Source organism: Triplophysa dalaica, chromosome 3 (genome assembly GCF_015846415.1).
Source record: "Triplophysa dalaica isolate WHDGS20190420 chromosome 3, ASM1584641v1, whole genome shotgun sequence".
In the NCBI taxonomy this organism is placed as follows: Eukaryota; Metazoa; Chordata; class Actinopteri; order Cypriniformes; family Nemacheilidae; genus Triplophysa; species Triplophysa dalaica.
Window position 1 is genome coordinate 18,969,695 of NC_079544.1, and position 26,522 is coordinate 18,996,216.

The window sequence follows — 26,522 nt, forward strand, 5'->3', positions numbered from 1 at the left end:
AGCTAAACCATCATGCTCAATCAATCAAACTGCTCTTGCTCCGCAGTACCACCATAATCAATGAGGCAGAAAATGTGTGTGAGTGTTGGTGTGCAAATCACAGATTTGATAAGAGATTACTGAAGAAATAGGATTATTCAAGCAGCATTTCAGTAATTATTATGCATGTGTTTCATGCAAATCTCCAGTATGTTGAAACTAAGCGAAACTTTAAAAACACTTTAAAATTACACAGAATTGTGGTCACGTGTGTGTCTATTTTAGCAGATGCTTGGATCAAATAGAGTTTAAACACAACTAATTCCCGTGAAGCAAAGGTCTTTATCTGTGAATTTGGTCCTCTCTCTTTCTCTATCTCTCTCTCACACACACACACACACACCGTATACACAAACAGAGATCCTCATAGTTTAGGCAGCTGGAGTGGTTTATTCTAATATAATCCAGTTATAGAGAGGAGGTCCGTCACAGGCAGACATTACATGCATCACATTGTGACCACTGCAAATGGTCTGATTCTGACTGGTTTGATATGTACAGTAGTAAGTGACAGGTTCATGTATTTAGAAATCATTTTAGGTTCTGATCGGGTCAGAAATGCAGGTTTTAAGATTATCTTAAAATTCCCTTGTTCTCATTCAGTACAATTTTACGTTGACTACCTCCAAACATTATCCTCACACAAACCTGTAGGACGATGTTTAGACAATTCATGAGAGTATCATTTTACTAGGGTATTGCGATACAGTTTACTCATCATGAAAAGGAATTTGTTATTAATGTATATAGACCTTGTGAATGTCAACACAATGAAAATTAGTATTTAAGACTTTCTTTTATTACCTCATTCTTTGAAAATGTTACTACTTAGTATTTCTATTGTTGGGGTTATGAATGCTGACATTTCAGATAATACTTCATTATTTGCTAATCATATTGTTCAGTTTTGTCACAATAATAATTTTGGATTGTCAAGTAAAGTGCTGTTGCCTGTGGATACTAGTTTTACTTATTTAAGTGAGGCTTGTAAATACCACATCATGCTATATCATCTTCTTCTGCTCATGCCTCTTTGGAGTGTATAAGTATTTTATACAGCACAGTATCTTATGATCATATACTTATTTCTATGATTATAAATGTTGGTAGTATCATTCTGGTATCTAATAATGAAATTGACGTAAATACTGCAAAAATTCATTATTCATCAGTTTAAATGGAAGATCTTGTGGCTTATTATGATAGATAACAGATAAGCTTCTAAGTAATATTTATATACCCAAAGATGCATTAATGTGAAGTGATGTTAATTGAAAGGACGTACACCATCACACAAACATTTGTTCAATGTACAATGATGTAGTAAATGCTCTTTAAAATTGTAGCAAGTTATGTCATAAGCACAAGAATATAGGAAATAATATCAGGCCTGGAATGAGTAGGCATGCTGAAGCTCGGGAAGCTACTAATACATGGATTATGGCAGGGAGACCCAGACAAGGGCCTGAGCTTTAACATAAGAAGATTATCAAAGCAAGATATAAGTATGCTATCCGTTTGTTTGTAAAAATTAGCGAGCTTTGAGAGCGGACTCTAAATAGTAATTTTACAGATTTTTTAAATCATAAAAGAAGTTAGATCTCCCAAAGGGTTCATATGACACGACTAAATCTAATATTATAATTTGTATTAGATGTAATGCAATGTGTAAACACGATTTAAGGTTCAAAAACGCTGTATTTCCCACACACCGTGCAAGGAACAGCACTTGACCATCTTAGACCAGCACATGACCAGCATAAACCAGCACAAACCAGCTACCATGTTACCTAACCAGCATTTGCTGTTTTTTTTAACAGGGAATCAGTTTGGGTTTAAAAAGAACATGGCACTGACTTGTATATGCTTATTAGGCCCACCAGACAATGCAAGTAAAGTGGGGCAATAAAATCTCTGCTCTTTTTGTGGTTAGTAATGGTGTGAGACAAGGAGGAATTTTGTCCCCAATATTGTTCAACATCTACATGGATGATTTATCTGAAATATTTGAAAGCTTGCAAAATGGGTTGTATTATTGGGAATATTTCAGTGAATTACATCATGAACTTGTTGTGTTCAGTCCCAGTAGTGATGGTCTTCAGCAGCTCTAGAACCTATGTTATTTTTATGGCTTTGAACATGATATTGTCACTGAAGTCACCATACTTCTCTCCAGCCACCCCACGACCTGTCCTATCCCCCACACTCACACACATCATCAACACCTCCCTACTCACCCACACTTTTCCATCCACATGTAAACAGGCCCAGGTCACGCCTCTACTTAAGAAACCCACAATGGACACATCTACTACCGACAGTTACAGACCTGTCTCTCTCCTCCCATTTATTACAAAAACACTTGAAAGGGAAGTTTTCAACCACGTTTCTTCCTACCTATCCCAGAAAAAAAAACTTCTGAATGACAAGCAGTCTGGCTTCAAAACAAACCAACCCAACGAGACTGCACTGCAATTGGTCACAGAAGCATTGCGGCTGGCCAAGGCGGAATCTAAATCCTCGGTCCTGATTCAGCGTTGGACACTGTCAATCATCAGATACTGCTAGCAACCCTGTCATCTCTAGGAATCTCAGGCACTCCTCTCCGCTGGTTCAAATCCTACCTCTCCGGCATATCTTTCAGGATATCATGGAGGGGCTTGCTGTCCACGGATCACCACATGATCCCTGGGTTCCCTCAGTAATCGGTGCTTGGACCGCTGCTTTTTTCCATCTTTACGACTGTCATATCAGTAACTCATATCACTGTTATCATACTGACGACACCCAGATCTACAGCTCGTTTCACCCAGACGATACCACGGTAGCAACTCACATTACAGTCTGGCTAGAAAACATCTCAGTTGGATGAAAGAGCATCACCTCCAGCTAAACCCTGCAAAGACAGAACTACTTGTTTTTCCGGCACACCCCAGGGTGCAGCACGATCTCACCATCCAACTTTGCAATACCACAATCACTGCTTCCAAAACAGCCAGGAACCTCGGAGTCATATTCGAGGAACAGCAGTCCTTCAATGATCACATTGCAAAGGCCGTGCGGTCATGCCGATATGCCTTATTCAACATTAGAAAGGTTAGACCCAATCTCACGGAGGATGAGGCCCAACTCCTTGTCCAGGCCCTGGTAATCTCAAGGTTGGACTACTGCAATGCTCTCATTGCTGGTCTTCCTGCAAAGGAAATCAAACAGCTCCAGCTGGTTCAGAACACAGCAGCACACCTCGTCTTCCAACAGCCCAATAGGTCTCATGTGACACTCCTTTTCATCTCTCTCCACTGGCTACTGGTTGAAGCCCGTATCAAATTAAAGTCACTAATAAATATTTTACTTTTCAAATGTATCAATGACCTACTGAGTCAAAGAATGAATTTTTTTGGGCCTAATAATATTAGTGTAAGTTCTACACGGTGTCAGCAGGCTGTGGAGACATTGGTATCACTGTATTTTTGTAATGAATTAACATCTTGGTTACTGCTGTAAAGTTATGCATTTTTGTATTTGTTCGTTTGTAATTTTTAAAATGGACTTCGAGTCTGTAATAAAAAGAGGATGACTGGTGAACAAATACATAAAATATATTGTTGGATCATATTTTTTACGGGATGTGTATTTTCGAGGGCACTTTTAAATGTTAAAAAGTTGTTCCACACGAGGAATACATGCACACACTTCATTAACCCACATGTAAATCAATTGGGAATGCCCTTTTATACGCACGGTTTTAGAGGAAATTCCACAATTTCAGACCTTAAAACAAAAACCCACTAAGTATTCCAATAAAACAAATTAGCAATCAAAGGCAACAAAAACTGTCTCTCTCCTTCCTACCTGTGTCTGCTTTTTCTCAGACACGCGCACGCAGCGCGTCCTTTCCTGCCGGCGCGCGACTCTCACTTCCGTGTTTCGACGTCACGCGAGCGTGAAGCAGGGTAGGGAACGCGGATGTGTTGCGCTTAATCCTCCATCTACAGGTATTCACACTTAACTCTCTTCCTTTACTTCATCATATCTTAACACAGAGGCTGTGTGAGTATGTCTGTACGTTTGGTGTTGTGTGTTTATTGTCGTTGGATATATGCCGGTGATGTTCACGGAACGTGATCGGATTCGTTTAATCTGTGTGTGTGTATGTTTTTGTCTGTCTGTGTATTTGTGTGTGTGCTCCAGCCGTGTTCTGATCCATATGTCGAAACCAAAGCTCCATTCACGCTGATCTGATCCAGGCGAAGTGCAGCGGACGAGGGTTGGAGGGAACCGAGTGAAGGAATGCCTGCCGGTAAGTACCGGACCTACAGACCCCAACTTGAAACTATTGACAGGCTGTTTGTTCTGCTGCAGTGTGTGTGTGTGTGTGTGTGTGTGTGTGTTTGTGTGTGTGTGTGTGTGTTTGTGTGTGTGTGTGTGTTTGTGTGTGTGTGTGTGTTCCCTGCTACTGCATTAATAGAAAAGAGTACCATGGTATTACCATTCTTGCTAAAAAAAGAAACCATCACAGTAATTCCAAAGGATGTATTGTTTATAATAGGAATTGCATTGGACGTGTGTGGTTTAAATGGAAACTATTATAGTGTCTGAGTCTTAACTAGTAATGAGTTGGTCTCTTATCAGTGGGATGTTATCTGACAGATAGAAACCAATGAAACACCACTAAAGCATTTAATGGGAAGCGCCACATAGATTAATATTCTAAAGGTTTTAATTGTAGGCCTGCTTTTTTTTTTTTTTTTGTGGTATTTGTGATGGAAACCACTAGAATAAGCATTTTTTTTTCTATCAGGGATGGTGTTTTTTCAGTACTATGGTTGTGATCATTCTGTACCATGTCATAGCATTACCGGGGTTCTCACGATCAATGCCAATTCTTCTATGATCCCATGCTGCTGAGTAGAATGGTGACTCGCGTCAGATTCATCTGAGGTATTTGCACCACAGTGCCAAAAAGCTTGGCAGCAGGTGGACGGGCAGGAGATTTAGTGTCAGCATAAAATATGACCGTGCACTGCAGCATCTAAGACAGCCATCTTACATAATGTATCTGGATGTCTCTGTTTTTAGGGTTTTTGAAGAGCTTGGGAGTAAAGAGAGATTTCTGTGCCTCATTCTTACTGTATAATAAACAACTCTCAGCTGATGCTCAGGCAAACTCTTCCTAATGACTCATGTGTGCTTTACTTTGGGCTTTGCGATAGGTTTTTTTTTGCAATAGTTTAGTGTGGTGCTTGAGGCATGTCCTGTTATTTAGTTTAATGTTTGACACGCATGAGTGCTTGGGTGTTTCGTTTGTTGGTGTTGTTTGGTGCTTGTGACATTGTTTAGTTTATGTTAAAAGTTAAATGTTGTTTAGTTTAAAGTTTGTGGTAATTTGAGTGCTGTTTAGTTTAGTGTTTAATAAATATAGGCCATTTGTGATATGGCTTTGTGTGGCAATGTTCATTAAACTGTGTAGCTTGATGTAGCAGACCAGACATCCCTGAGCGTTATTGCTGCTGACGTTGTACACGCCAAAGAGAGGCTCAACACACACACAATCTGTGAGAGTTGGGCGACCTCTCTACTAAAGTACAAACACAACTCCCATACCCCTCTGAGGGAGTATGATAACCTCTCTGATCTCACAGACACACACACACACACACACACACACACACACACACACAGAGCCTATTCTAGGTAGCCAGGGCCCTGTAAGACAAGCCCTTTATCCTTGAAATAAGATGAGAACGGAAAATAGAGAGAAAAGATGATTCTCTCAATTTTGTGATTGTTGTTGATGTGACAAAAACAGTATGTTTGTTTAGCAAAGGGTTTGCAGAAATGCAGCCTCCAATGAGATATTGTGCAATGTACAGTTTACATTGCACAATTTCAAACAAATAAAGGAAATAAAATGGACACCAGCAGTGCATTTTATAAACAAAGCTGAATATATTAAATCAGGGTTGTTAGCTCTGGAAGGACCACAGGGTAAATACACACCTGTTTTAGCATAAGGTGTTCATGAAAATTGCAGCCAGGTGTGAAGCAGGGCTGGAAATAAGATGCATTTAAATGAAGAAATTGTGGGAATTATAGATGATTTATGAGTGGCGGTGTTGTATGGGTTGTGTAAATTTCCACATGATGGAAAGCAAATTTGTAAATGGTGATTTGCTGATTTTGCAAAGATATTTCAATTTGACGAGTTGGTTTCCAGTCATTATAAATGTGTGATATGGAAAACCAAATATTTCTACTCACACAAAATGTACATGTGACTGTAAAAGAATAAAAACTACTACTATAGTATTCCCATGACTTTTGTTATGCGTAACTGTGTGGCACTTTATAGTTTAATATATTATTGTGGAAAAATAATTATTCATAAAGATAACTCTGTTGCATTCTCATTTTGTTTTGTTCAGGATACTTCCATGTGATATTTCGACTAGAAGACGTTACTGTCTGAATAATGATTGCCTTACTCGGGTGTACAAGTCTTCCAGATGCACTTAAAGACATTAATTAAACAAGTTATTATAAAATAGAACTAAATATAGAGAATAACACTACGCCTATAGTGTTAATGAGCATAAGTTTATTGTAGGAGACACAGATTGGAGTCAGATCTCTCACTGTCTCATACTGTGGCAGACAGACACACACTGTGCTGCTATCACACAGCAGTCCTTGTGTTCTTCTAATAACACATGAATCTCTCTCTCTGAAGGATCTCTTTGTGTGTTTACCTCTCTCTCTTAAGGATCTCTCTTGCTCTCTCTCATGTCTTTGAGATGATAATGTGCTTGTTCGCAAAGCAAAGTTTGATCTTTCCTTGGCCGTTTGAGTGTGTGCACGAGAGTTTGATCTGTGTGTGTTTGATGTGTCGCCTGTTTTGTGTTGATCGCTTTCCTTTCGGCATAGTCCCATTTTTATGTAAGGTGGAAAACGTGTTAGTGAAGATTCTGAGTGAGGGAAAACATCAAGGGGAACGCATGTGTTATGCATAGGTTGGGTGGCCATATTCAGGCAGATGCTTGTGTTCACACTGTGGGGAAATTCTCAATGTGCCAAAACATCAGATTCATCAGAAATGAATACTGCGCTGTGTGTGTGTGTGTGTGTGTGTGTTGGAGAATATGGTTAGACTTTCTGCACTGTATAGCATCTACAGAGAGAGAGAGAGAGAGAGAGAGAGAGAAGACAGACAGACAGAGGACAAGGACAAGGACAAGACAGACAGGGACAGAGAGAGAGATAGTGTCACAGGTCCAGTAAGCAGACAGAGATGGACTCCGAGAGCTCTAGTGCTGGTAGGTCTGGATAGTGTGTTTCTGCTTGTTTTTTGGTGGTTTTGTGTTTTAGATTACATTTAGTGTAATCTTTACAAGTACAGTCTGTATCTATTTATGTACCTCTGAAATAGTTGGAAATGTATTAAATAGGACAACATTGTAAGGAAAGCATAAATTATACCCAAAATACAGAGCAGGCTGATTGCTAGGCCAATATTTAGCCATTTTGAGAGCATCATCCAATAACCTTGACTTGTTTGGCTGGTTTATAGAATCTGTGGTTCTACTGGTATCCACTGACCTTGTTATTTAATAATGTTTTCTTTTTGTCTGAATTTGAAATATATGTAAATATTTTAAATTAGAGATTAAATTCCAACACCGATACAGATTATTCAGAGTGGTATACTGATTAAATGATTATTTCTTAACTTTCTGAATATTATTGATTCATGTAATGACTATTCATATTTGAAACTGGTGATGTTTCTCAACATTTTCTATGTTCAAAGCACAAAGTCATTGGATTGTCTGGTCCTCTTTTGATTGACAGGTTAAACCGATTCCGATTATTACCTGATATATTGGTGCAATCTATTTCAAATTTTACAATTATATTATACATACATGGGGGGCACGGTGGCTTAGTGGTTAGCACGTTCGCCTCACACCTCCAGGGGGTTTCCTCCGGGTACTCCGGTTTCCTCCCCTGGTCCAAAGACATGCATGGTAGGTTGATTGGCATCTCTGGAAAAATTGTCCGTAGGGTGTGAGTGCGTGAGTGAATGAGTGAGTGTGTGTGCCCTGCGATGGGTTGGCACTCCATCCAGGGTGTATCCTGCCTTGATGCCCGATGACTCCTGAGATAGGCACAGGCTCCCCGTGACTCGAGGTAGTTCGGATAAGCGGTAGAAAATGGAATGGAATGGAATGGTATTATACATACTGTAGATGCGCATTATTGGCCTCAAGCTATAGGAACTAAGCGTTTTTTAATGCAAGTTGTTTGCTAAAGCATTTTTACTTAAATTCAAACGTTGAATTAAAAAGAAATATCTGCTGATTATTAGCTTTTTGCGTACAAATTTGATAAGCTCATGATTCATTTAAATAAGCTCCTTTTTGTGTAAATATTGTATAAATTTGTATAAAATAATGTACAGGCAGCCGGTTGTTATAGCTGAAATAAGCCTGGACAGTGTGATCACACTGAAGGGGCTTATTTCGCTATAACAGCCAGCTGCATACATTATCCTGGTTATTACACGGCTACTTGCCACATGAGAATTTTTTTTAATTGAAATATTTGATGAGCTTATTTTTACCTTCTGTGAGCATCTGGGTAAACGTGTGTTATTAGTTTTGAGAGGTTGCTATCTGGGAATAACGAACCTGCAAATGTAGCGACTGACCAATCAGAATCAAGCATTCCAACAAGCCGTGTAATAAAGTTTATTATCAGGAGCCTGTGGTAGCTCGTAGCGTATTATCGGTGACGGTACAAGCCATTGAAAACTCAGTTGTCAGCTCGCATGTTATCGGTAACGTTACAACCCATTGAAAAACTCTCGTCAACCACAAATTGGAGAAACAAGGAACATGAAAACAGAGAGACTGTATTTGAAACAAAATATTAACATACTGCCAAAGTAGATACCATCATGCTGTCATACCATCACACCTAATGCTGTTAAATCTTACCTAGTGTGCAGGCAAGCATGATTTCAGTCGTAGTAAACCTTTGTCATTGATTGTAAAAAGCTACAGTCAAGCCTTTGAGACAGTTGCATTGCATTGTGGGAAATAGTAGTCTAACAAGCTCATGAGTGTAGTGATGTGATGAATTTCTTTCAAATGTAAAACCGGTGGGATGGCAGATAGAGATAAAGGAGGCATTCCATTTCGGTCTCCATCTCTCCTAGTCACTTTTTTCTTTCTGTATTGTCTTGCTCTTTGCATGTCATCTGCCCTCCATTCCATCGAACCAAACCGTAAAATTTCGCACAGCTTTTGTGTATCAATGTGTTTTTGAGTGTGTATGTATATCGACTCTACCTGTGCACTGTTGGACTGCAAAGGATTATGGGCGTTTGTGTTTCATGGACTTTGGTTGTCCACTTGAAATTTCAACAAAGAGCCATATGCATGCACACTAAAGCGTACAGATAAACGGACACAAATGAGAGGTTAGAAACATGTATTTCAAATCTTAAAGGCAGATTTAAACAGGCCTGTTGTAATAGAAACATGTGTTTTACATAAACACTCACAAATGCACTCGTGTTAAAGCACGTATTAAAATGCTTTATGTACGGCCAAAATATATGTTTTTGGTTTAGGTCATGTGGTAATAGACGCAAGTGGAGTAACATTTTTTTATTATTATGCATTGTGTTCTCTGGGATAGATGGTAATTCTGTTATGGCGGCTTACTCTCGAGCTCTGCTCTTCAAACTCTTAAGCTATTTCGGGTCCTCATAAGGTTAAGAGGATTTTCTCCCCAGGCGCTGAATCAATCTCTACATTTCCCCAGACGCTCTCGTGTTGGCAGTAATGGGGATTCAACAGGCATCAGTGGGAAGTGGGATTTGCAACCAGCTCCAGCGTCGGCTGCACGGGGCGAGCGCCCCCTGGTGGCTTTGACTACATTTCTTCTGTTATGAAACAAAACTTTATTGTACATTAACCGAGTACAGTACAGTAACATATTGAAGAGAAATGAACAATCGGATAAAATTGTTATATTTTAACATACCCTACCTACATTTTCAGATTTTCACACTCAGTTTGTGGAAGGGATAATGCACCCAAAAATGAAAATTCATTCATCATTTACTCACCATCATGTCATTGTAAACCTGTATGAGACAAAAGAAAATATTTTAAAGAACATTGGTTACCAAACAACATTGCCCCCCATTGACTTCCATTGTACAAACACAAAACCGCTGTGACATTTCTCAAAATATCAAGGTCTCGAAAAAAGTCCTATGGGGGAATAACTGATGACAGACTTTCTTTAATGAACTATCGCTTTAACTGCCACCTAACAGACACACAGTTGGGTGGAACTTGCTGTCTATCTGTAATTGGACGGCCCAATCGCAGCGGAGGGTGAGTCTTTGTGCAGGCATTCAGTTCAGGTGTGGCTGGGTTTCAGTCCAGGGTTGGGATAGAAGGCATAAAGGTCACTGTTTGGACCCGGTTGGAGGTTCCAGAGTAAAGAAGACATCAAGGGTCAGAGATCATGATGAGGAGGTACAGACAGGTGCCGCGCTCAGAAGCTGACGGAACCTTCAGATATAGACACACCTGGGAGAGGAGATCATTCCTCAGCAGGCTTGGTATCTGTGTTTGCGTGTGTTTCTGATAGATCCAGTTGAGATAATTTATATAAGCCTGTTGAACTCCTTGTCATCATAACATGGTTGCTGTGTTTGTCAGTTGCGGTAGAGCTCTCTCTCTCTTTCTCTCTCTCCATTGCAGCATCTCTTTGCGTTTTCCATCTTCTAAAGGTGGATCAGGTGTTTCAGCTGATAATGGCGGCTTCCTTTCCAGTCTCAATTTACAATCCCTGCACACACATACACACACATACACACACACACATGCTGCTTGGCATATACACACACACACGCATGCAATTCTAATTTGCATGCACAATGAGATGTATGAATGAGCAATTTCAGCGTAGATGTTGAAAGACTGTCAGAGCAACGTGTGTGTTTGTTCCTATGTTTGTGAGGGTGTGTGTGTACTGCTCTGTCTCTCTCAGATTTCTTCGTTGACTTTTTTAATAATTAATCAGCCCTTTAAACCGTGTGGCATCACACACACACTTGCTCTTTGCATTGTGCCTTGCCTTTATGCCGACAGCTAATGTCATGCATATGTAGATTCAAAATTTCTCGTTGAGTTGAATGGATGATTTGTTAATGTACGGTGCAAGAGTACTTTTCTTTGTATATTTGCAATATCTCATTAGACCCATCTATCTGATTCAATGCATAGACTCATAGGCGCCGTAAAGGGGCTAAAGGTTAGGACGATTCTAAGGGCCCAGGCTGATTTAGGGCCCAGAAGAGCAGACCACCTTTTTATTTTCCTATTTGTAGGGGGCACAGAAATTTTGGTTTCCATAGGGCCCAGAATTTCTGTCGGCACCCCTGCATAGACTATTCTGACTGTATTCTTTACAGTAAGTGCAAAACGTTGATTTAAAATGAAGGTCTTCTGAAGTGCTATTCTGTCGTCGCAGGTGTGTGTGGATGTTGCGGTCCTCTGCGGCCACGCTACAAGCGTCTAGTGGACAACATTTTCCCAGAGGACCCCAAGGTAACACTATGAGCAACATTTTGAAATAGCATTTTTAGTGAATATGATGAGTTTGTGTTTGGTAGTTTGCTTTTTTTTGAAGGGCAAAAACCTAGCACTATTATGCAAAACTGTATGCTAAAAACTGTAAGCAGGTTGCTTTAATGTATTTACATTTATGAAAAATTTCAAATTAGATCATTTAAATAAAATAAATATATTATTTTCATAATGTTTATAGTCATGTGTTTAGGTAAAATGATCATTTTTGTTTCATTCTGTGAACTTGTATAACAATATTTCACCCAAAAACCAAAACTAAAATATTGTTTCTATTTGCAGAAACAAGTCAAAATAACAAATAAAGATGCTCTTTTTCAGACCTCAAATAGGTCTATATTCACTTTTAAGCAATGCGAGACGAGATGAGAAGACACATGAAAACATTGCAGTTAGAAATTACTCCTGAGGTTTGATTTTGTAAAAATTCAACAGAAACTGGACTGGAGGGGGCACAATAAATCTAGAAATTTATTTACATTGTATTGGACATCTAGAGTACATTTTCAACATTTTTAGTTCGGTTGTGGGTTTTTTGGGGCTATGGTCTTAATAAGGCTGTTCATCAGCCGATCAAAAGTTTGAGTTTAAATTAAGTTTTCAATAAGTTGCCTACTCTCTGTTATTTTGTCTCTTGCTCCTGTTTCTTGCTTTAGGATTTTGAAGCAGTACTTATAACCTGGTTTTCATCCATCAGCGAGAAATGCGAATACTTGTATGTTTTCCCCCGGTCTTAAGACTTTGTTCAGGAGTGTTTAACTGGTAAAAAGGGAAAACAGAAAGTCCTTTTAATTGGCCAAGCAGTAGGGTTAACAGGCCAAAAATCTCAAAAAGGACATTCGCTAATTAAGATTTAAAGCTGAAAAGCGCACAAGTGATTTCACTAGTCAAGCTTATCTTAAATTAAACAAGACATTAGACAAGGTTGTGACACACACTTCAATTAAAAATTTCCTTTGCTTCTTTAAATATCATCTTTATATCAGAGTTCATACATTGGAATTCAAACTCATTGAAGTTCAAGTACAAAATATATTCTTATCAGCTCTTATTGTCCCTAAGAGACCAGCTGAAGTAAATGCCACTGCATAATAATATAGCAGCTGCTTGGGCGATAAATCTCAGTTTAAAGCACCGTTGACTAGCAGCTGTCACTTGTTATTCATAATGTTGAAAAGAAACGTCCTGCATTTTATTATATATGAATGTGAATTGTTACTCTTTTATTATGACCTTTGGCCTGCTGGACCGTTTTTGAGGATGTGAAATATGCACACACACACACACACACACACACACACACACACACACACACACACACACACACACACACAGGGACAGTTCTTAACCTTATGTCACACTACATTAGCATTCAGCTAGAATGGCACACACAGTTGTTTTCTCTGAAGGGTAAGTGTGAGTAATATTCTTATGTGTGGGTGTGACAGTTTTTCCACTGACACACACACAGGTTCCCCAGGGTTTTGTTATGTGTTGTAGTTTAAATCCTGTTAAGTTGATTATCACTTTAAAAGCCTCAGGACCGTCCAAAGGGGTTCTGGATAAAAATGATTTTTAACGGTGTCTAAAAGTAGGCAGCAGAAATAACACTTTGTCCAAAATGTTCAGCTCAGTTCATTCATGCAAATATTCAACACAATAGCGAATCTGTCTTTACTGTGGCCCTCTGTTCTGCAGATCTTAATATAGATTCTCAAACTGCGTAATTGTTTCTCAGGATGGATTGGTGAAGTCCGATATGGAGAAGTTGACTTTTTATGCCGTGTCGGCTCCGGAAAAACTGGACCGCATCGGCGCGTACCTTGCCGAGCGCCTCACTAGAGATGTGGTACGACATCGCTATGGGTACGAAACACACACTTTGATTTCTTCAAATTGCTTTACATTACACTTACATATTTGTTACACACTTTATTAGTCACATTGATAGACGGTATAGTATGTTATTTATTGATCTATTCAGTATACTTGTCAAAAAACCTTACGATCTGATGCATGTCTGTGTGCAGGTATGTGGTAATAGCGATGGAGGCCTTGGATCAGCTGTTGATGGCTTGTCATTCTCAGAGCATCAAGCCTTTCGTGGAAAGCTTCTTACACATGGTGGCCAAATTGCTGGAGTCCAGAGAGCCAGATTTACAAGTGCTGGGCACCAATTCAGTAAGTGTGTGTGTGACAGAACTAATCAAAGGATGCAGTCACAAATCTCAGCAGGAGGCAAAGGAGGAAAAGGGAGCGAGAGAGATGAAGTTTGAACATGACAAACGGCTTTGACTCTGTCATCTGTGTTATGTTGCTTTTTTGGCTCACGACTCAATGATCGTTCCGTTTTTGTTCCCAATACGCGGATGTGAAGTTTGTGAGCTGAGAACAACAACTAAAAATCGACAGCCTGTGAATGAAAGTGATAATTTTTACTGATATGGTTACTCTTTCAACTGAAGCTAAATAATAAAAAAACATTCACTTGAACCGAAATAAGTATCGTTTTAAAGCTTACAAACTGGAATTTATAATGCGTAAGGAAGTGAAGGAAGCTCTCTTAAGTGATATATTAACAAAATAGAAGTAATTAGTTTCCTTCTTCATAAGACTTCAATAGTCAAATTCTATAGTCATCTGCGATATATTGTTGAGAAGGCCTCACCAAGTTTAACACAAGAAAATATAGAGCAAGTGAGGGCTATGTTCTGTGTAAAAGGCCCAGAAGCCTTCTACAGATGTTGATTTGTCACATTTTTGCCTATTTATGAAACAGAAGCAGAATATGGAAGATTGCATATGGTAACATATAGCGTATGATCACGATGAAAAGTTGACAAATTCCTGGCTGAATTTAAACATAAACCCAAATTCAGTATTTTGCAACGTTCCCTTCCGTAATGAATGTAAACTATGCAAGCATAGAGGATAGTCAGTCAAAACAAAGGTCCTTAACCCTATAGAAGCCTTCCATATCCATTTTAGGAAATGTAGCGCCATCTAGTGGTGAGGTTGCGAATTGTAACCAATGGCTCACTCCACCCCTCCGTTTCAAATCACTACGGCGGCTCACACAACACTAAGATGTCGTCACGTTTTCGGTTCTTTGCCAAAGGAGATAATGTATTTATTTACGAAACACGCTGTTTTTTTTCGTTTAAGGCTACTGTAGAAACAACATTGTGATATCAATGCAAGGGGACCCGCAGTGTATGTAGAGGCCTGCGTGTGTGTGTTTGTCTAATGATGTGCAACATTTGAATCCTAGTTTGTGAAGTTTGCAAACATTGAGGAGGACACGCCGTCTTACCACCGCAGATACGACTTCTTCGTCTCTCAGTTCAGTGCCATGTGCCACTCCACGCATGAGGACTTTGAAACACGCAACAGGTGCACGTCTGAGCATATAATATAATATATATTATAGAATATAGAATATTGGACACCTGCTGTTATAAATTTAATCAATCATGAACATTGTAAACAAATGTGCATGACTGTTTAAATCATTATATTAACTTTAGAAAAAAAGTTTTATTTGAAATAAAAAATATTAGTTTTTTCATTTTTTTAATCAAGCAAAAAACAATTAAGCTTTAATTATGCATTTCTTACCCTAATTTCACATTGGGCAGTGCTTCAGTCAATGCTTTTTCTGACCAGTCTTCAAAACTCATGGCCAAGCAGGAAAAAGATTCATTAAACAAATTAAAAGTAACGCTGCTCACCAAACGTAACTCATTTCAAAAGCTAACACATTAATTTGACTGATCAAGCGTAATGAGACAACTAATGCGTTTACCATGTTGCCTACTCTAGGATCCGTGTGGCGGGTATTAAGGGTCTCCAGGGTGTCGTCAGAAAGACTGTTAATGATGAACTACAGGCGATCATCTGGGAACCTCAGCACATGGATAAGCTCATCCCCTCCATGCTGTTCAACATGCAAGATAATGAGGACTCGGAGAGGTACGCGTACACACCGAGGCGCAAGAAAATCATGGAAATTGCTCATGCTATTTCACGCTAGGTGATATTTGCTGCTCAATTTGCGCTTGATGTGTTTTTTCTGTACCGAGCACAGAATATTACCACCAAACCCAGAGAGAGATAGATGGGGGGGTAACAGGAGAGAGTTTCTTGATAAGAGAGGAGTGAAGGTCCACTTGTAGAGGGCAATCAAGGATATCTGATTTCTTTAAAGATGTGCACGGTGTGAGAATCATGTGTGAATGTGTCAGAGAAGTGAACCTGTGTGTACAGAATATTTAAGTGTAATTGGCTGTTTGTGTTCGTCAGTATGGAAACGTCAATTGTTCCTCTCCGCCCTATAATCAGGAGCTGGAATCCGATCAGGTGTATCGATCGGGATTAAGGTTGCACACAAAACCTTGGATGCTTTTCATTGATGTGTGTACTAGTCGGGAGTTACACTTGACCTGGAAGTGTTGCAGCGGACAAACCTTTCAGAAGACCTAACACCTGCTTTTTTTAGAAATACATATTTAAATATTTGCTTAAATTTTATTTGTGTGTATTGTCGTAAAGGGTATGCTGAAAATAGCACTCTACACCATACCACTTTCTTTGTGTTTTATCAGCATGCTGAGTGTAGTACACACGTTTTCTGTAGAATTTGAATACCTAGGTGACATGCTATAACCCAGAATGCAATGCACTTGGCTTGACTTTGTATTTCCAGTGTGTTGAATAAACTATTAGTTACTATTAAAAATAGCATTCTCTCTCTCTCTCATCAGAAATAAATCAAAGCGTTTACTGAAAATAAATGACTGTAATTACAAGTTTTACCGTTAAAAAAATACTACTTGGCTTATGCCCCGTTCAAATGCCCAGACACTGTCTACAAGTCACCAGAGGCTGGAGGTTAGGTCGCTAGTGGCCGTTCCCACTACTGCATGCCGCTCACGTTAGCTCCCATCTTATTGGCTGTCGCTCCTGAAAGTCATTCCTCATTTGCATAAAGATTAACATTTCTCAACATTTTCACGTCGTTAGACACACCCCATCTGGTCGCCAAAGGTTGCTTGTGCTAGTGTAGGGGTGCTGTGGCCCAAACCTTATTGGGTGGTGGTCTAATAAATTTGTTAGGCACTCAATGTATTCTAGTTTTTGATTTATTTTTGCTGTTACTGTGCTGTATGTGACAGCACGCTGAACAGGTTGAATAAGAGGCTATTATTGGCTCTGTAACACACACACACAGCTGAATTGTGTGTACACATTTGTTTGGTTCAGCTTTTCAAGGTCGTCGGATTCTGTTAATTGCTTTCCAGGGGATGTCCGTGAGCTGAAAGAGAAAATGTTTGTGTGTGTGTGTGTGTGTCTGTTCTTAAAGCATCATTTAACACACACTTTTAATATAATTTGATAAAAAAATGCAGAGGCTGACTGAGGCATTACAAACCGAAACTATAGAGATTAGAGCGTGCATGTGCTACTATTCATCTCTCTTTTTCTCTCTCTGTCTCCTTCACAGGGCTGGAGAGGAGAATCCAGCTTCACTGGCCGAGAGCTGCTTTCGAGAGCTGCTGGGTCGCGCTGCTTATGGCAACATGAACAATGCTGTGCGTCCTGTACTGGTGTAAGTAACGTTTCTAGGGCTACAGTCTGCTGAAGGCACCCCTATCCATGAAAATTATTTTTGTCACTATTGCAAAGACTTCATTGCCATGTCCAAATAGTGTCACACAGTATATGAGGAGCAATAGTTGGTCGTGAACACACAATAGTTGAATGGCATGACAACATTTGTGGGTGTTATTCCTACATCGAAGATGCCAAAGGAACACATGCAGAAAGATGTTTTCAGACAAACACAGTGTGGCCTTAGGGGCGATTCACATTTTGCCTCATTTTCGCGCGAAAGTTATTTTAAATGTAGACATGCGGCAGGCTGGCACAATTTTATAGCCGCGTGCCCACTGCTGGGACATTTGACTAGAGAATCTAGTAAACGAGAAATGTGACCCTGGATCACAAAACCAGTCTTAAGTAGCATTCGAACATTTTTAGTAAAAGACAAAAATACAATTTATGGGTCAGAATTATCAATTTTTCTTTTATGTCACAAATCATGAGGATATTCAGTAGAGATCCATGTTCCATGATGATATTTTGTAAAATTTCTACCTTAAATATATAAATATGTTATTTTTGTGAGTGGATGTTCTATAGTGCCTCTAATTAACAACTTCAAAGGCAATTTTCTCAATATTTAGATTTTTGCACTCTCAGATTCTTGAGTTTTAAACGGTTGTATCTCAGCCAGATATTGTCCCATTCTAACAACTCATACATCTGTATAAATCTTATTTATTCAGCTTTCAGATTATGCAAAATCGCAATTTCGCAAAATTGACCCATAAGACTGGTTTTGTTGTCCAGGGTCACAAATGTGAATCGCCACTTAGACTGTAAGCTCAGGTGTCCAGACTGTCAGACAATCGTCTGCTTCCTCTCATGCTGAGGGCATGATGAGATTCACTCCAGAGTCTCGACACATAACACAAAAGAGACACACAGATGGCTATTGTTAAAGAAACTGCTGTGATCTGAATCCAGCTGTTCTGAGCTTGATTTATGTGTTATATGGATAACAGATTAAAATATTTGTCTGTTTACACACTGACTGAGTGGGTTTACAATATGTTTTTTTTTGGCCATAGTGTGTTGACTTGTCCCTAAAAATGAACATTCTGTCAACCTTTACTCACCCAAGCCGTTTCAAACTTGTATGAATATCTTTGTTCCTGTTGACCTAAAAAATATATATTTTGAAGAATATGTGAAACCCAACAGTTCTGGGCCACTATTACTATGATAGTAGGAATACTACTATGGTAGTCAATAGTGTCCCACATCTGTTTGGTTACAAAATAAGATTTAAAGTTCAAAAACAGACATATGATTGAGTAATATCAATCTGGTTTTAAGAAAATGGAAATGACACTGTACTTCTTAAATGGTGAAATACTGGGTTGTCTAAGTTTACAAGCATTTTTTTTTGACATTTTTTTTGTTAGATATTTGCAAAACCCAATGACAAGCATAGATGGTGACTAATAATGATGATTTGCGTCCAAAAATAAAAATCACAAAATATTGAGATACAGAAGGACACCCGTATGTATGTTTTTTGAGTTTATACTGTACAATTTTTATTTATTTAGACTTTTTAATTGTAGCTTCAGTCTTTGTATCCCAGAATTTGTGTGTCTATGAGCAGTTTTGAGGGACCGGTCTGACCTGCTCTCCATCTGCAGCCTATTAGCACACAATTCAGACACATCTAGCCGAATGCAGCGTGCATGTGTTTGCGTAGACTCTCAGGGCTCATTAATGAGACCGTTTTGGCTCATCTCAGTCATTGGCCAAATACCTTTGAGCGATGTGTCTGAGATGATAGAGTGTCAAAGAACAGAAGGGCTCTCGGCCATGTCTTAGAAGCCGGGTGCACAGTGGGCATTTTTGCTGCCAAAGTGGCATTTGAGACCCATTTTGGGGATTGTAGAAGATTTAAAGTACTATAGTAGAGATTTATGGAAGTTTTAGTTCACGCAAATATATAACTTCTCTCATGATTTTCTCACCTCGCTTATTTAGCGGTTAATACACGGTATGTTGCACATGCATAGAAATGTACAGATCAGCTAAAAAGGTGGAAATATGACATGACTCTGATAATGTCAACTTGCATTAGTTTTTGTGTCACAAGATTAAACACAAATATGACAACCTGGTCACGAGAACCAATAAGATTTAACAATATTGACATGCCACCATATTTGAATACGCTGAATTGTACAATATGTTGTAATGTATATGCGATAGATTGATCACTAAATAACCTCAAAATCGTATTCATCATCTCTGACAAATGTTTTATTTCGCTTCGAAAGACATTTGTTAACCCACTGGAGTTGTTTGGATCATTTTAATACTGGATGTTTGTGCTTTTTGGAGCTTCGCCATGTTGAACCCTACAATAGAGATGCCATCACAGCTTTTTTATAAATAAAATGTAATAATTTAAGAAATGTATTCGTGTTGTTAATTGTTTAAGAAAAGAAGTCTGGGATGGTAAATTATGAGAGATTTTAATATTTTGTTGTTTTAAGGTCTTCATAGATTTTTGTGTCTGTAGACTAGTGCCTCCTGGCAGTGCTCTGTAGTTCCTGCATACGGTCTGAATCATCATTCTTTGATATTAATGGTTTTTATTTCCTGTTTTATTGTTCTATGCGAGTGGCTTACAAAAAACACAAGGTGTTTTACACACATAATCTACTTAAGCCTGCCGCACACTGAACAATCTAACCCTGGGTTTGTCTGTCAGAGGTAAATTTTGTGAAAGATTTATGAACGACGTCGTAGAGTGAAACTGTCTATAATTGCCTTGCGTGACATGCTCAATGACGGCCAAATAATTGCTTTTGCAATGAATCTGAGCCTCTGACGGGCTTCTGGCAGTATCATAAATTTGGGCTCTTGGCGTGTCTAAAGAGAACCAATAGCAGTGCAGATAATGTGTGTTGATGGGGGGCATTCAGTTAAAATAAATCCTGTCTGTTTGATATAGAACAGTAATTTCTGTTATGACTACTATTAAAGTACCCTTGGAGGAATGAGAACCTTGTGACCTCTTTAACTGACTCCTGACTATCCCACATCATTTTTTTGGGTCAGTTTATTTTCCGAGAAAAACATTTTCAGTATTAGCTCAAAGACCTCCTCGGTAAATGTGAAAGTCAGAATCAACATTGTGTAAATGTAAAAGTCAGAGTTGGCTGTTTTCCTCCTCCTCTTCTGGTTTGAGCTGATTAAACTGTTTTCTGTGTCCTTGTGGCTCTGTTTTTATGAAGCGTGTGTGTGTGTGCGGTGGAGTTTGTGATATTTTGCGAGAACATTTAGCTCCGGGGCAAATAGCTGTACCACTGATAAAACATAAGGCTGGTGTTGGTGGAGACAGACGGGGAGGGAGAGGGTTTTTTTGGGTGGTGGGGGATTTCAGACGTTCTAAAAATAGCTCAGATCGGATGGGGGGAGAGATCAGATTGATGTTACCATGGCGACAGCAGGAAGGGAGACGATGATGACGTAGTCGTAGAGGTTTAGAGTTGAAGATCAGACTGCGGAAAAGAGGAGAGATGAAGGTGCGGAGACAGGATTTGTGTCGCAGCGCAGGAATGCACTTCCGCTGCTGTTGAGCGGGGCCGCTATACCCAACATTACATTGACTCCTCGGGTTATAAAATCACTGACTGTGAATTTAGCCTCACACCTGAGCAGACAGCTTATTGATGGAAACTGTCTGGTGTAAGTGTAGCTTATTTATTGGTTCCTTTTTTTTCTTCAAAACACCTAATCCTGGGTAGTAAACCTGTACATGAATAGTACTATTTTAAAAAATACATAAAAGCAAAATTACGTTTCACCAAAAGGACTAAAGAAGGGACCTAAATCCTATCTTAAAAAAGTATGTCATATATATAATTGTTGCCAAAGTTGCCAATAAAATCTTTAGTTGGATTGAAACATTATTTTGTTCAACATAAGTGGTTTTAATAAACTGTGTCATTCCCTTACAGACATTTAGACAACCATCACCTGTGGGACCCGAACGATTTTGCCGTTTCTTGCTTCAGAATTATCATGTACTCAATACAGGTGAAATGCAACTCTCACTTTGTGTTTTAATCTTCTGTGGCTGGATGTACACTTCTGCAAAATGTGTTATGAGATGTGTGAGTTCTTGTGTGTTTAAGGCCCAGCATTCTCACCACGTGATCCAGCAAGTGTTGTCTCACCTTGACACCCACAGTAAGAACACACCACGTGTGAGGGCAGGTATCGTTCAGGTGCTACTGGAGACGGTTGCCATAGCAGCCAAGGGCTCCATCGGTAAGACCATCTCATGTAACCATTACTATTTTTTTTGCTTTTTTTTGGGTGTTTAAAACAATCTCCTTCCCTAAGAATTAAAGGAACGGTTCACCCTAAAATGGAAATCCTGTAATCATTTACTCACTGTCAAGTTGTTCCAAATCTGTATAAATTTAGTTCTGATGAAAACACAAAAGAAAGATATTTGGAAGAATGTTTGCAACCACTAACATGGATGTATTTTGTTCTGTTGAACACGAAAGATGATATTTTGAAGAATTTCACTTTTGACTTCCCATGGTAATTTTTCCTACTATGGTAGTCAACGGTGGCCAAGAATTGTTTGGTTACAAGCATTCTTCCCAATATATTTCTCGGTGTTCAGCAGAACAAATAAATGTATACAGATTTGGACGAACTGTCCCTTTAAACGCTTGTTAATGACTCATCCTGTTCTGTTGTTTTTCTCCTCTTTCTCATTATGTGTTCATTGGTTTTGTGATGTTGTTTTCTTGCATGTGTGTAAATCACTTCGAGTAACAACAGATTCTAAAAATAACAAACCATTTGCATTTTTTGTTTTCATTTCAATTCTATATTTTCTTTCTGCGTCTTCCTCATGTTTATTTATGAAACCTGTTTTCTCTCACAGGTCATATTGCCCCCAATGAAAACAATGCTTACACATTTCTCAGCCCCGTCTTTATGCCACCCAATCTATGGTTGGGTACGTTAGCAAACAGGGCTCTCACTTAGAATTAGAATCTTCAGCCGCTCTCTAAGTCTGTGTAGGGTGAAACAATCCTCTGGTCCTGTTATGCAGTATTGACTGAGTATTGATTAGTAAAGGTTGTGAATTTGATGAGCGACTGGAGGTTTTGTGAGTTTGCTGTGTAGAATAACTACAACGCCCCCTAGCTGTGATCTGTGCTTCCTGCCTCTACTCTGAGTCACATTGTCTGTTTTAAATGTAAAAAATGAGTCACATTTGTAAATAGATTTAGTTATATATTAGTGGTTAGTGATATAAAATAGTGCTGCAAGGTGTTGCACCGTGTTCTAACCAAGAACAAAGTGATGAGCAGATTATTGAGTTTGGTTTGTAATGTATTTTATTTACTTAACTTCCGTGGGTGGGGCAATACAATTTAACACAACAGAAATACAAGCCAAGTGGTTCACAAAGGTGTCCGGTTAGACCTAAAGCATCATTAATATAGAAAATAGCTTTTGGCCAGGTTAGGACGCGGTGTTATGAACATACACCAGAAATTGCTTTTAAACACAAACATCAGTCTGAGTTTGTTGTGTTTTGTGTGGCTTCATCTGTAATATTTATTTGCATTCACAGGTCCCACAGTCCTAGAGGTGTTCAACACCCTACTAAAACATCTGCGTATGAGTGTGGATTTCGAACTAGGTGAGGGTTCCCGCAGGAACTCGGCGAGCAGTCTGTCCTCCACCCGTACTAAAGAGAGCGAGGAGCGGATCGTTCAGAACGCCATAATACAAACCATCGGTGAGGGAACTCTCATCTTATCTTCACTTGTGAAATCTGAGCCGCTGTGATGTTCAGATACTGTATATTACTGAGAAAACTCAATATCATTGATTTATATGTGTGTCTAGGTTTCTTTGGAGGGAATCTTCCTGATTATCAGAGAGCGGAAGTCATGATGTTCATAATGGGAAAGGTTCCTGTTTACGGCACGCCCTGCCACACGCTGGACACAGTCAAGATTGGGTACGACTGTTATAGCGGATCCATGATCCTGGTTGCTAGCGCCTAAATTTGAGCTTTTATTTTGTGTTTTTGTTTAATGCATACAGTATTTTGTTTTTGTTCAAACAATAATTGTCAGAACCCCTGAGGTACAGCTGCAAGACCCCCTGTTGGAGATTCCCGTATTCAGTTATTTATATTAGCATGTATTCAACATGCAAATTTCTTGTTGTGTGCATGTTTTTACGGTTTATGTTCTTTTTTTTGCTTTGTCTTAGAGTGAAGAACGTAAATATTTAAAATGTGTGTGTGATGGGTGTCTTTGCTTGATTTGCAGTTTGCATACTTGTAAGTATGAAAAAGTATTGAACCGGAAATGCTTAATAAGTACAAAGGGTTGAGTATGAATGAAGCCACAGTAATATGGCTAATTTGGACATGCTATCACATCACACAATTTCTTTTTGACATAGCGTCTTTTTCTTAAACTTTTTGTAACGCACTATAAGAACCCAATCTTCCATTGTTTCCAAACCATAATGGTCTTACAGACTTTTACATCCACACCAGTTCAATGGCTAGCTCACACAAAAAATAAAACGTTCTGTCATCATCGATTCACCTTCATGTCGTTCAAAACCTGTGTATGACTCTTTTATCATCAGAACACAAAAGAAGATATTTTGTGAAACGTCTCGGTGGTTTTGTGTCCACACAATGGAAGTCAATGGGGTTCAGTGTTTTTTAGTGACCAACGTTCTTCAAAATATCTTCTTTTGTGTTCCGCAGATTTGGAACTACATGTGGGATAAGTATATGAAAGAATTTTCATTTTTGGGTGAACTATCCCCTTATGATCTAGGAGACCTTAATAAATACCTGAAATGTGTTGCCTATACCTATAAATATCATAATGTATCATGAAGCATTATCAGTATAATCCAAACAAAATTAAATGGTTTGCTCATGGTCAAATCATCATTATGATAATTTCTTTAAATTGAAGTCAAACAAAAATGTAAAAGTAAATCTTTCCATGTACGTCCTAGAATCTCTCGCGCTTGTTTAGAATCAAAGGTTTGCGAATTTGGATTAAGAGGTTTTTTTTTGGCAAAAATGTCAATGAGATGATAATAATACTGATGCAGTGTTTAAATTCTCCTCTTTCAGGCACCAGGGCACCAAGAGAATCCAGATGATGCTCCTCAGTTCTCTCATTATGGTAAAGCTCTTTTCTTTAGCCCTCTATGACAGGGTGTGTTTTAGAAAGCACACTTAAGCTTTTGTCATGTACCGCATCAAATCTAAGGTCACGACTGGTGAGATATCAGGCTTACATGCATTCTGGGCGTGTAGAATCCATTCACACATGCTCGCATTCCTGGAGGGAATTTTTTCTAGGTTCCTAGACTGCAGACCACACAGATCATAACACCAGTTTACTTCTGCCTGTGGCTTTTTCTGTCCTCTGTGAATGTCCAATTATCCCTCTGAAGATTCTGTCTGGTTCACGGCCGGTTTTAGACAGGACAACCTTTCAGGCCTCGTTGCCCGGCAACAGGCAGGAAGAGGGCCGCAGGTTGAGACATCAGACGGTTATTTTAGATGTCAACAGCTTCTGCTTACCGTCTCCCCCTGCTGCTCATTTCCTGTCTGATAAAACGTTTCTACCTAGACTGATGTGTAACACAGCTTACTATCTATTGACTTGTGGATCACGACATTAAAGTTGATATTTATGGGTTTTGTGTGTGTGTAGGTCACATCGGGGTTTAAGTGTAAGACGATGTGTGCTGGTTTACCCGCTTCGTTTCTGGAACCGTTGTGCTCCATTTCTCTGATGGAAGACAGTGAGCTTCGTCAGCTCGTCCTCGAGATCCTGCACAACATCATTGATCGCCATGACAACAGAGCCAAACTCCGGGGGATACGGTATAGATATTTATACGCTTATGTGTGATCAAGTAGAAATTTTGTCTTTGATTAATGTGTATTGAACCGTGTGTGTGTGTGTGTGTAGGATTATCCCTAATGTAGCTGCTCTGAAGATCAAGAGAGAAAAAATGTCCAAACAGGATGTGGGTTTCATGAAAAAGGTACATGTCACATGATCACCGACAGCACAAAAACGCTTATGTAGAACCTCAGTATCAAACTTTTGTTCTCTCTCTCTCTCTCTCTCTCTACAGCATGGGCAGCAGTTATACAGACACATCTATCTGGGATGTAAGGAGGAAGACAATGTGCAGAAGAACTTTGAGCTCCTCTTCACCGCTCTGGCTCTGTTCACTATTGAACTGGCCAATGAGGAGGTGGTGATAGACCTCATGCGCCTGTCTCTCGCCTTGCAGGTGTGTTTATCGGCCCTGGTACTCAATACCAGAGTCACACCAAATAATTTAATCTAGTGTGAAAACTTCCTTAGAGTCAAGCAGAGCTCTGATTCATAATCTCTGATTGGTTAAAGGAAATGGCTCTGACCAATGAGGAGAACACGCCCATGTTTATTCGCTGTGGCATCATGGCGTTGGTTGCCGCCTATCTCAACTTTCTCAGTCAGATGATTGCAAATCCTTCTTTCTGCCAACACGTCAGCAAGGTAAACACGCATACTAAACACACACACACACACACACACACACACACACACAAATAAACAGTATATAACCCTTCCTCTTCCTGTCAGGTGATTGAGCTGAGGAATATAGAAGCTACATACCTGCTGCCTGAACACGTGTTCAGAGAAAAGTGTGTGTGAGTATTTCTGTGCATGTTCTTCACATTTAACTATGTTAAACGGAAATTCAGGCATGTCATTGACAAAATGTTTTATTAAAAAAGGAAAAAATGAATTTGAAGATGTTTTCTTTTAGGCTTATAGTACGATTAGTCTGTGGTATTTTCTTATATATGTGACCCTGGATGACAAAACCAGTCTTATGGGTCAATTTTCGAAATGGAGATTTTTGCATCACCCGAAAGCTGAATAATTAAGCTTTCTATTGATGTATGGGTTGTTAGAATAGGACAATATCTGGTGGAGATACTGCCGTTTAAATCTCTAGAACCTGAGGGTACAAAAAATCTAAATATTGAGAAAATCGCATTTGAAGTTGTTAATCCGAGGCACTGTAGCAGGCCATCCACTCACAAAAATAAGGTTTTTATATATTTACAGTAAG

At 39.2% G+C, this 26,522-nt stretch overlaps 1 protein-coding gene across 4 annotated transcripts in view; it reads left to right on the plus strand.

The window, feature by feature from the left end:
- The first annotated feature begins 3,966 nt into the window (after positions 1 to 3,966).
- The window catches only part of efr3a (EFR3 homolog A (S. cerevisiae)), a 29,614-nt gene continuing 7,058 nt past the window's right edge, over positions 3,967 to 26,522 (plus strand). For 2 of the 4 annotated variants that reach the window (XM_056743328.1, XM_056743330.1), the window contains exons 1-18: positions 3,967 to 4,034; positions 4,231 to 4,339; positions 11,593 to 11,669; positions 13,447 to 13,574; positions 13,739 to 13,889; positions 14,980 to 15,101; positions 15,531 to 15,680; positions 17,212 to 17,316; positions 21,323 to 21,401; positions 21,500 to 21,635; positions 22,969 to 23,136; positions 23,247 to 23,361; positions 24,511 to 24,562; positions 25,100 to 25,272; positions 25,361 to 25,436; positions 25,530 to 25,691; positions 25,808 to 25,939; positions 26,027 to 26,094. In XM_056743328.1, coding sequence (XP_056599306.1) covers positions 4,330 to 4,339; positions 11,593 to 11,669; positions 13,447 to 13,574; positions 13,739 to 13,889; positions 14,980 to 15,101; positions 15,531 to 15,680; positions 17,212 to 17,316; positions 21,323 to 21,401; positions 21,500 to 21,635; positions 22,969 to 23,136; positions 23,247 to 23,361; positions 24,511 to 24,562; positions 25,100 to 25,272; positions 25,361 to 25,436; positions 25,530 to 25,691; positions 25,808 to 25,939; positions 26,027 to 26,094 — 1,904 coding nt within the window. In that variant the 5' untranslated portion in view covers positions 3,967 to 4,034; positions 4,231 to 4,329. The other 2 variants (XM_056743332.1, XM_056743329.1) reach the window with 2 other exon arrangements.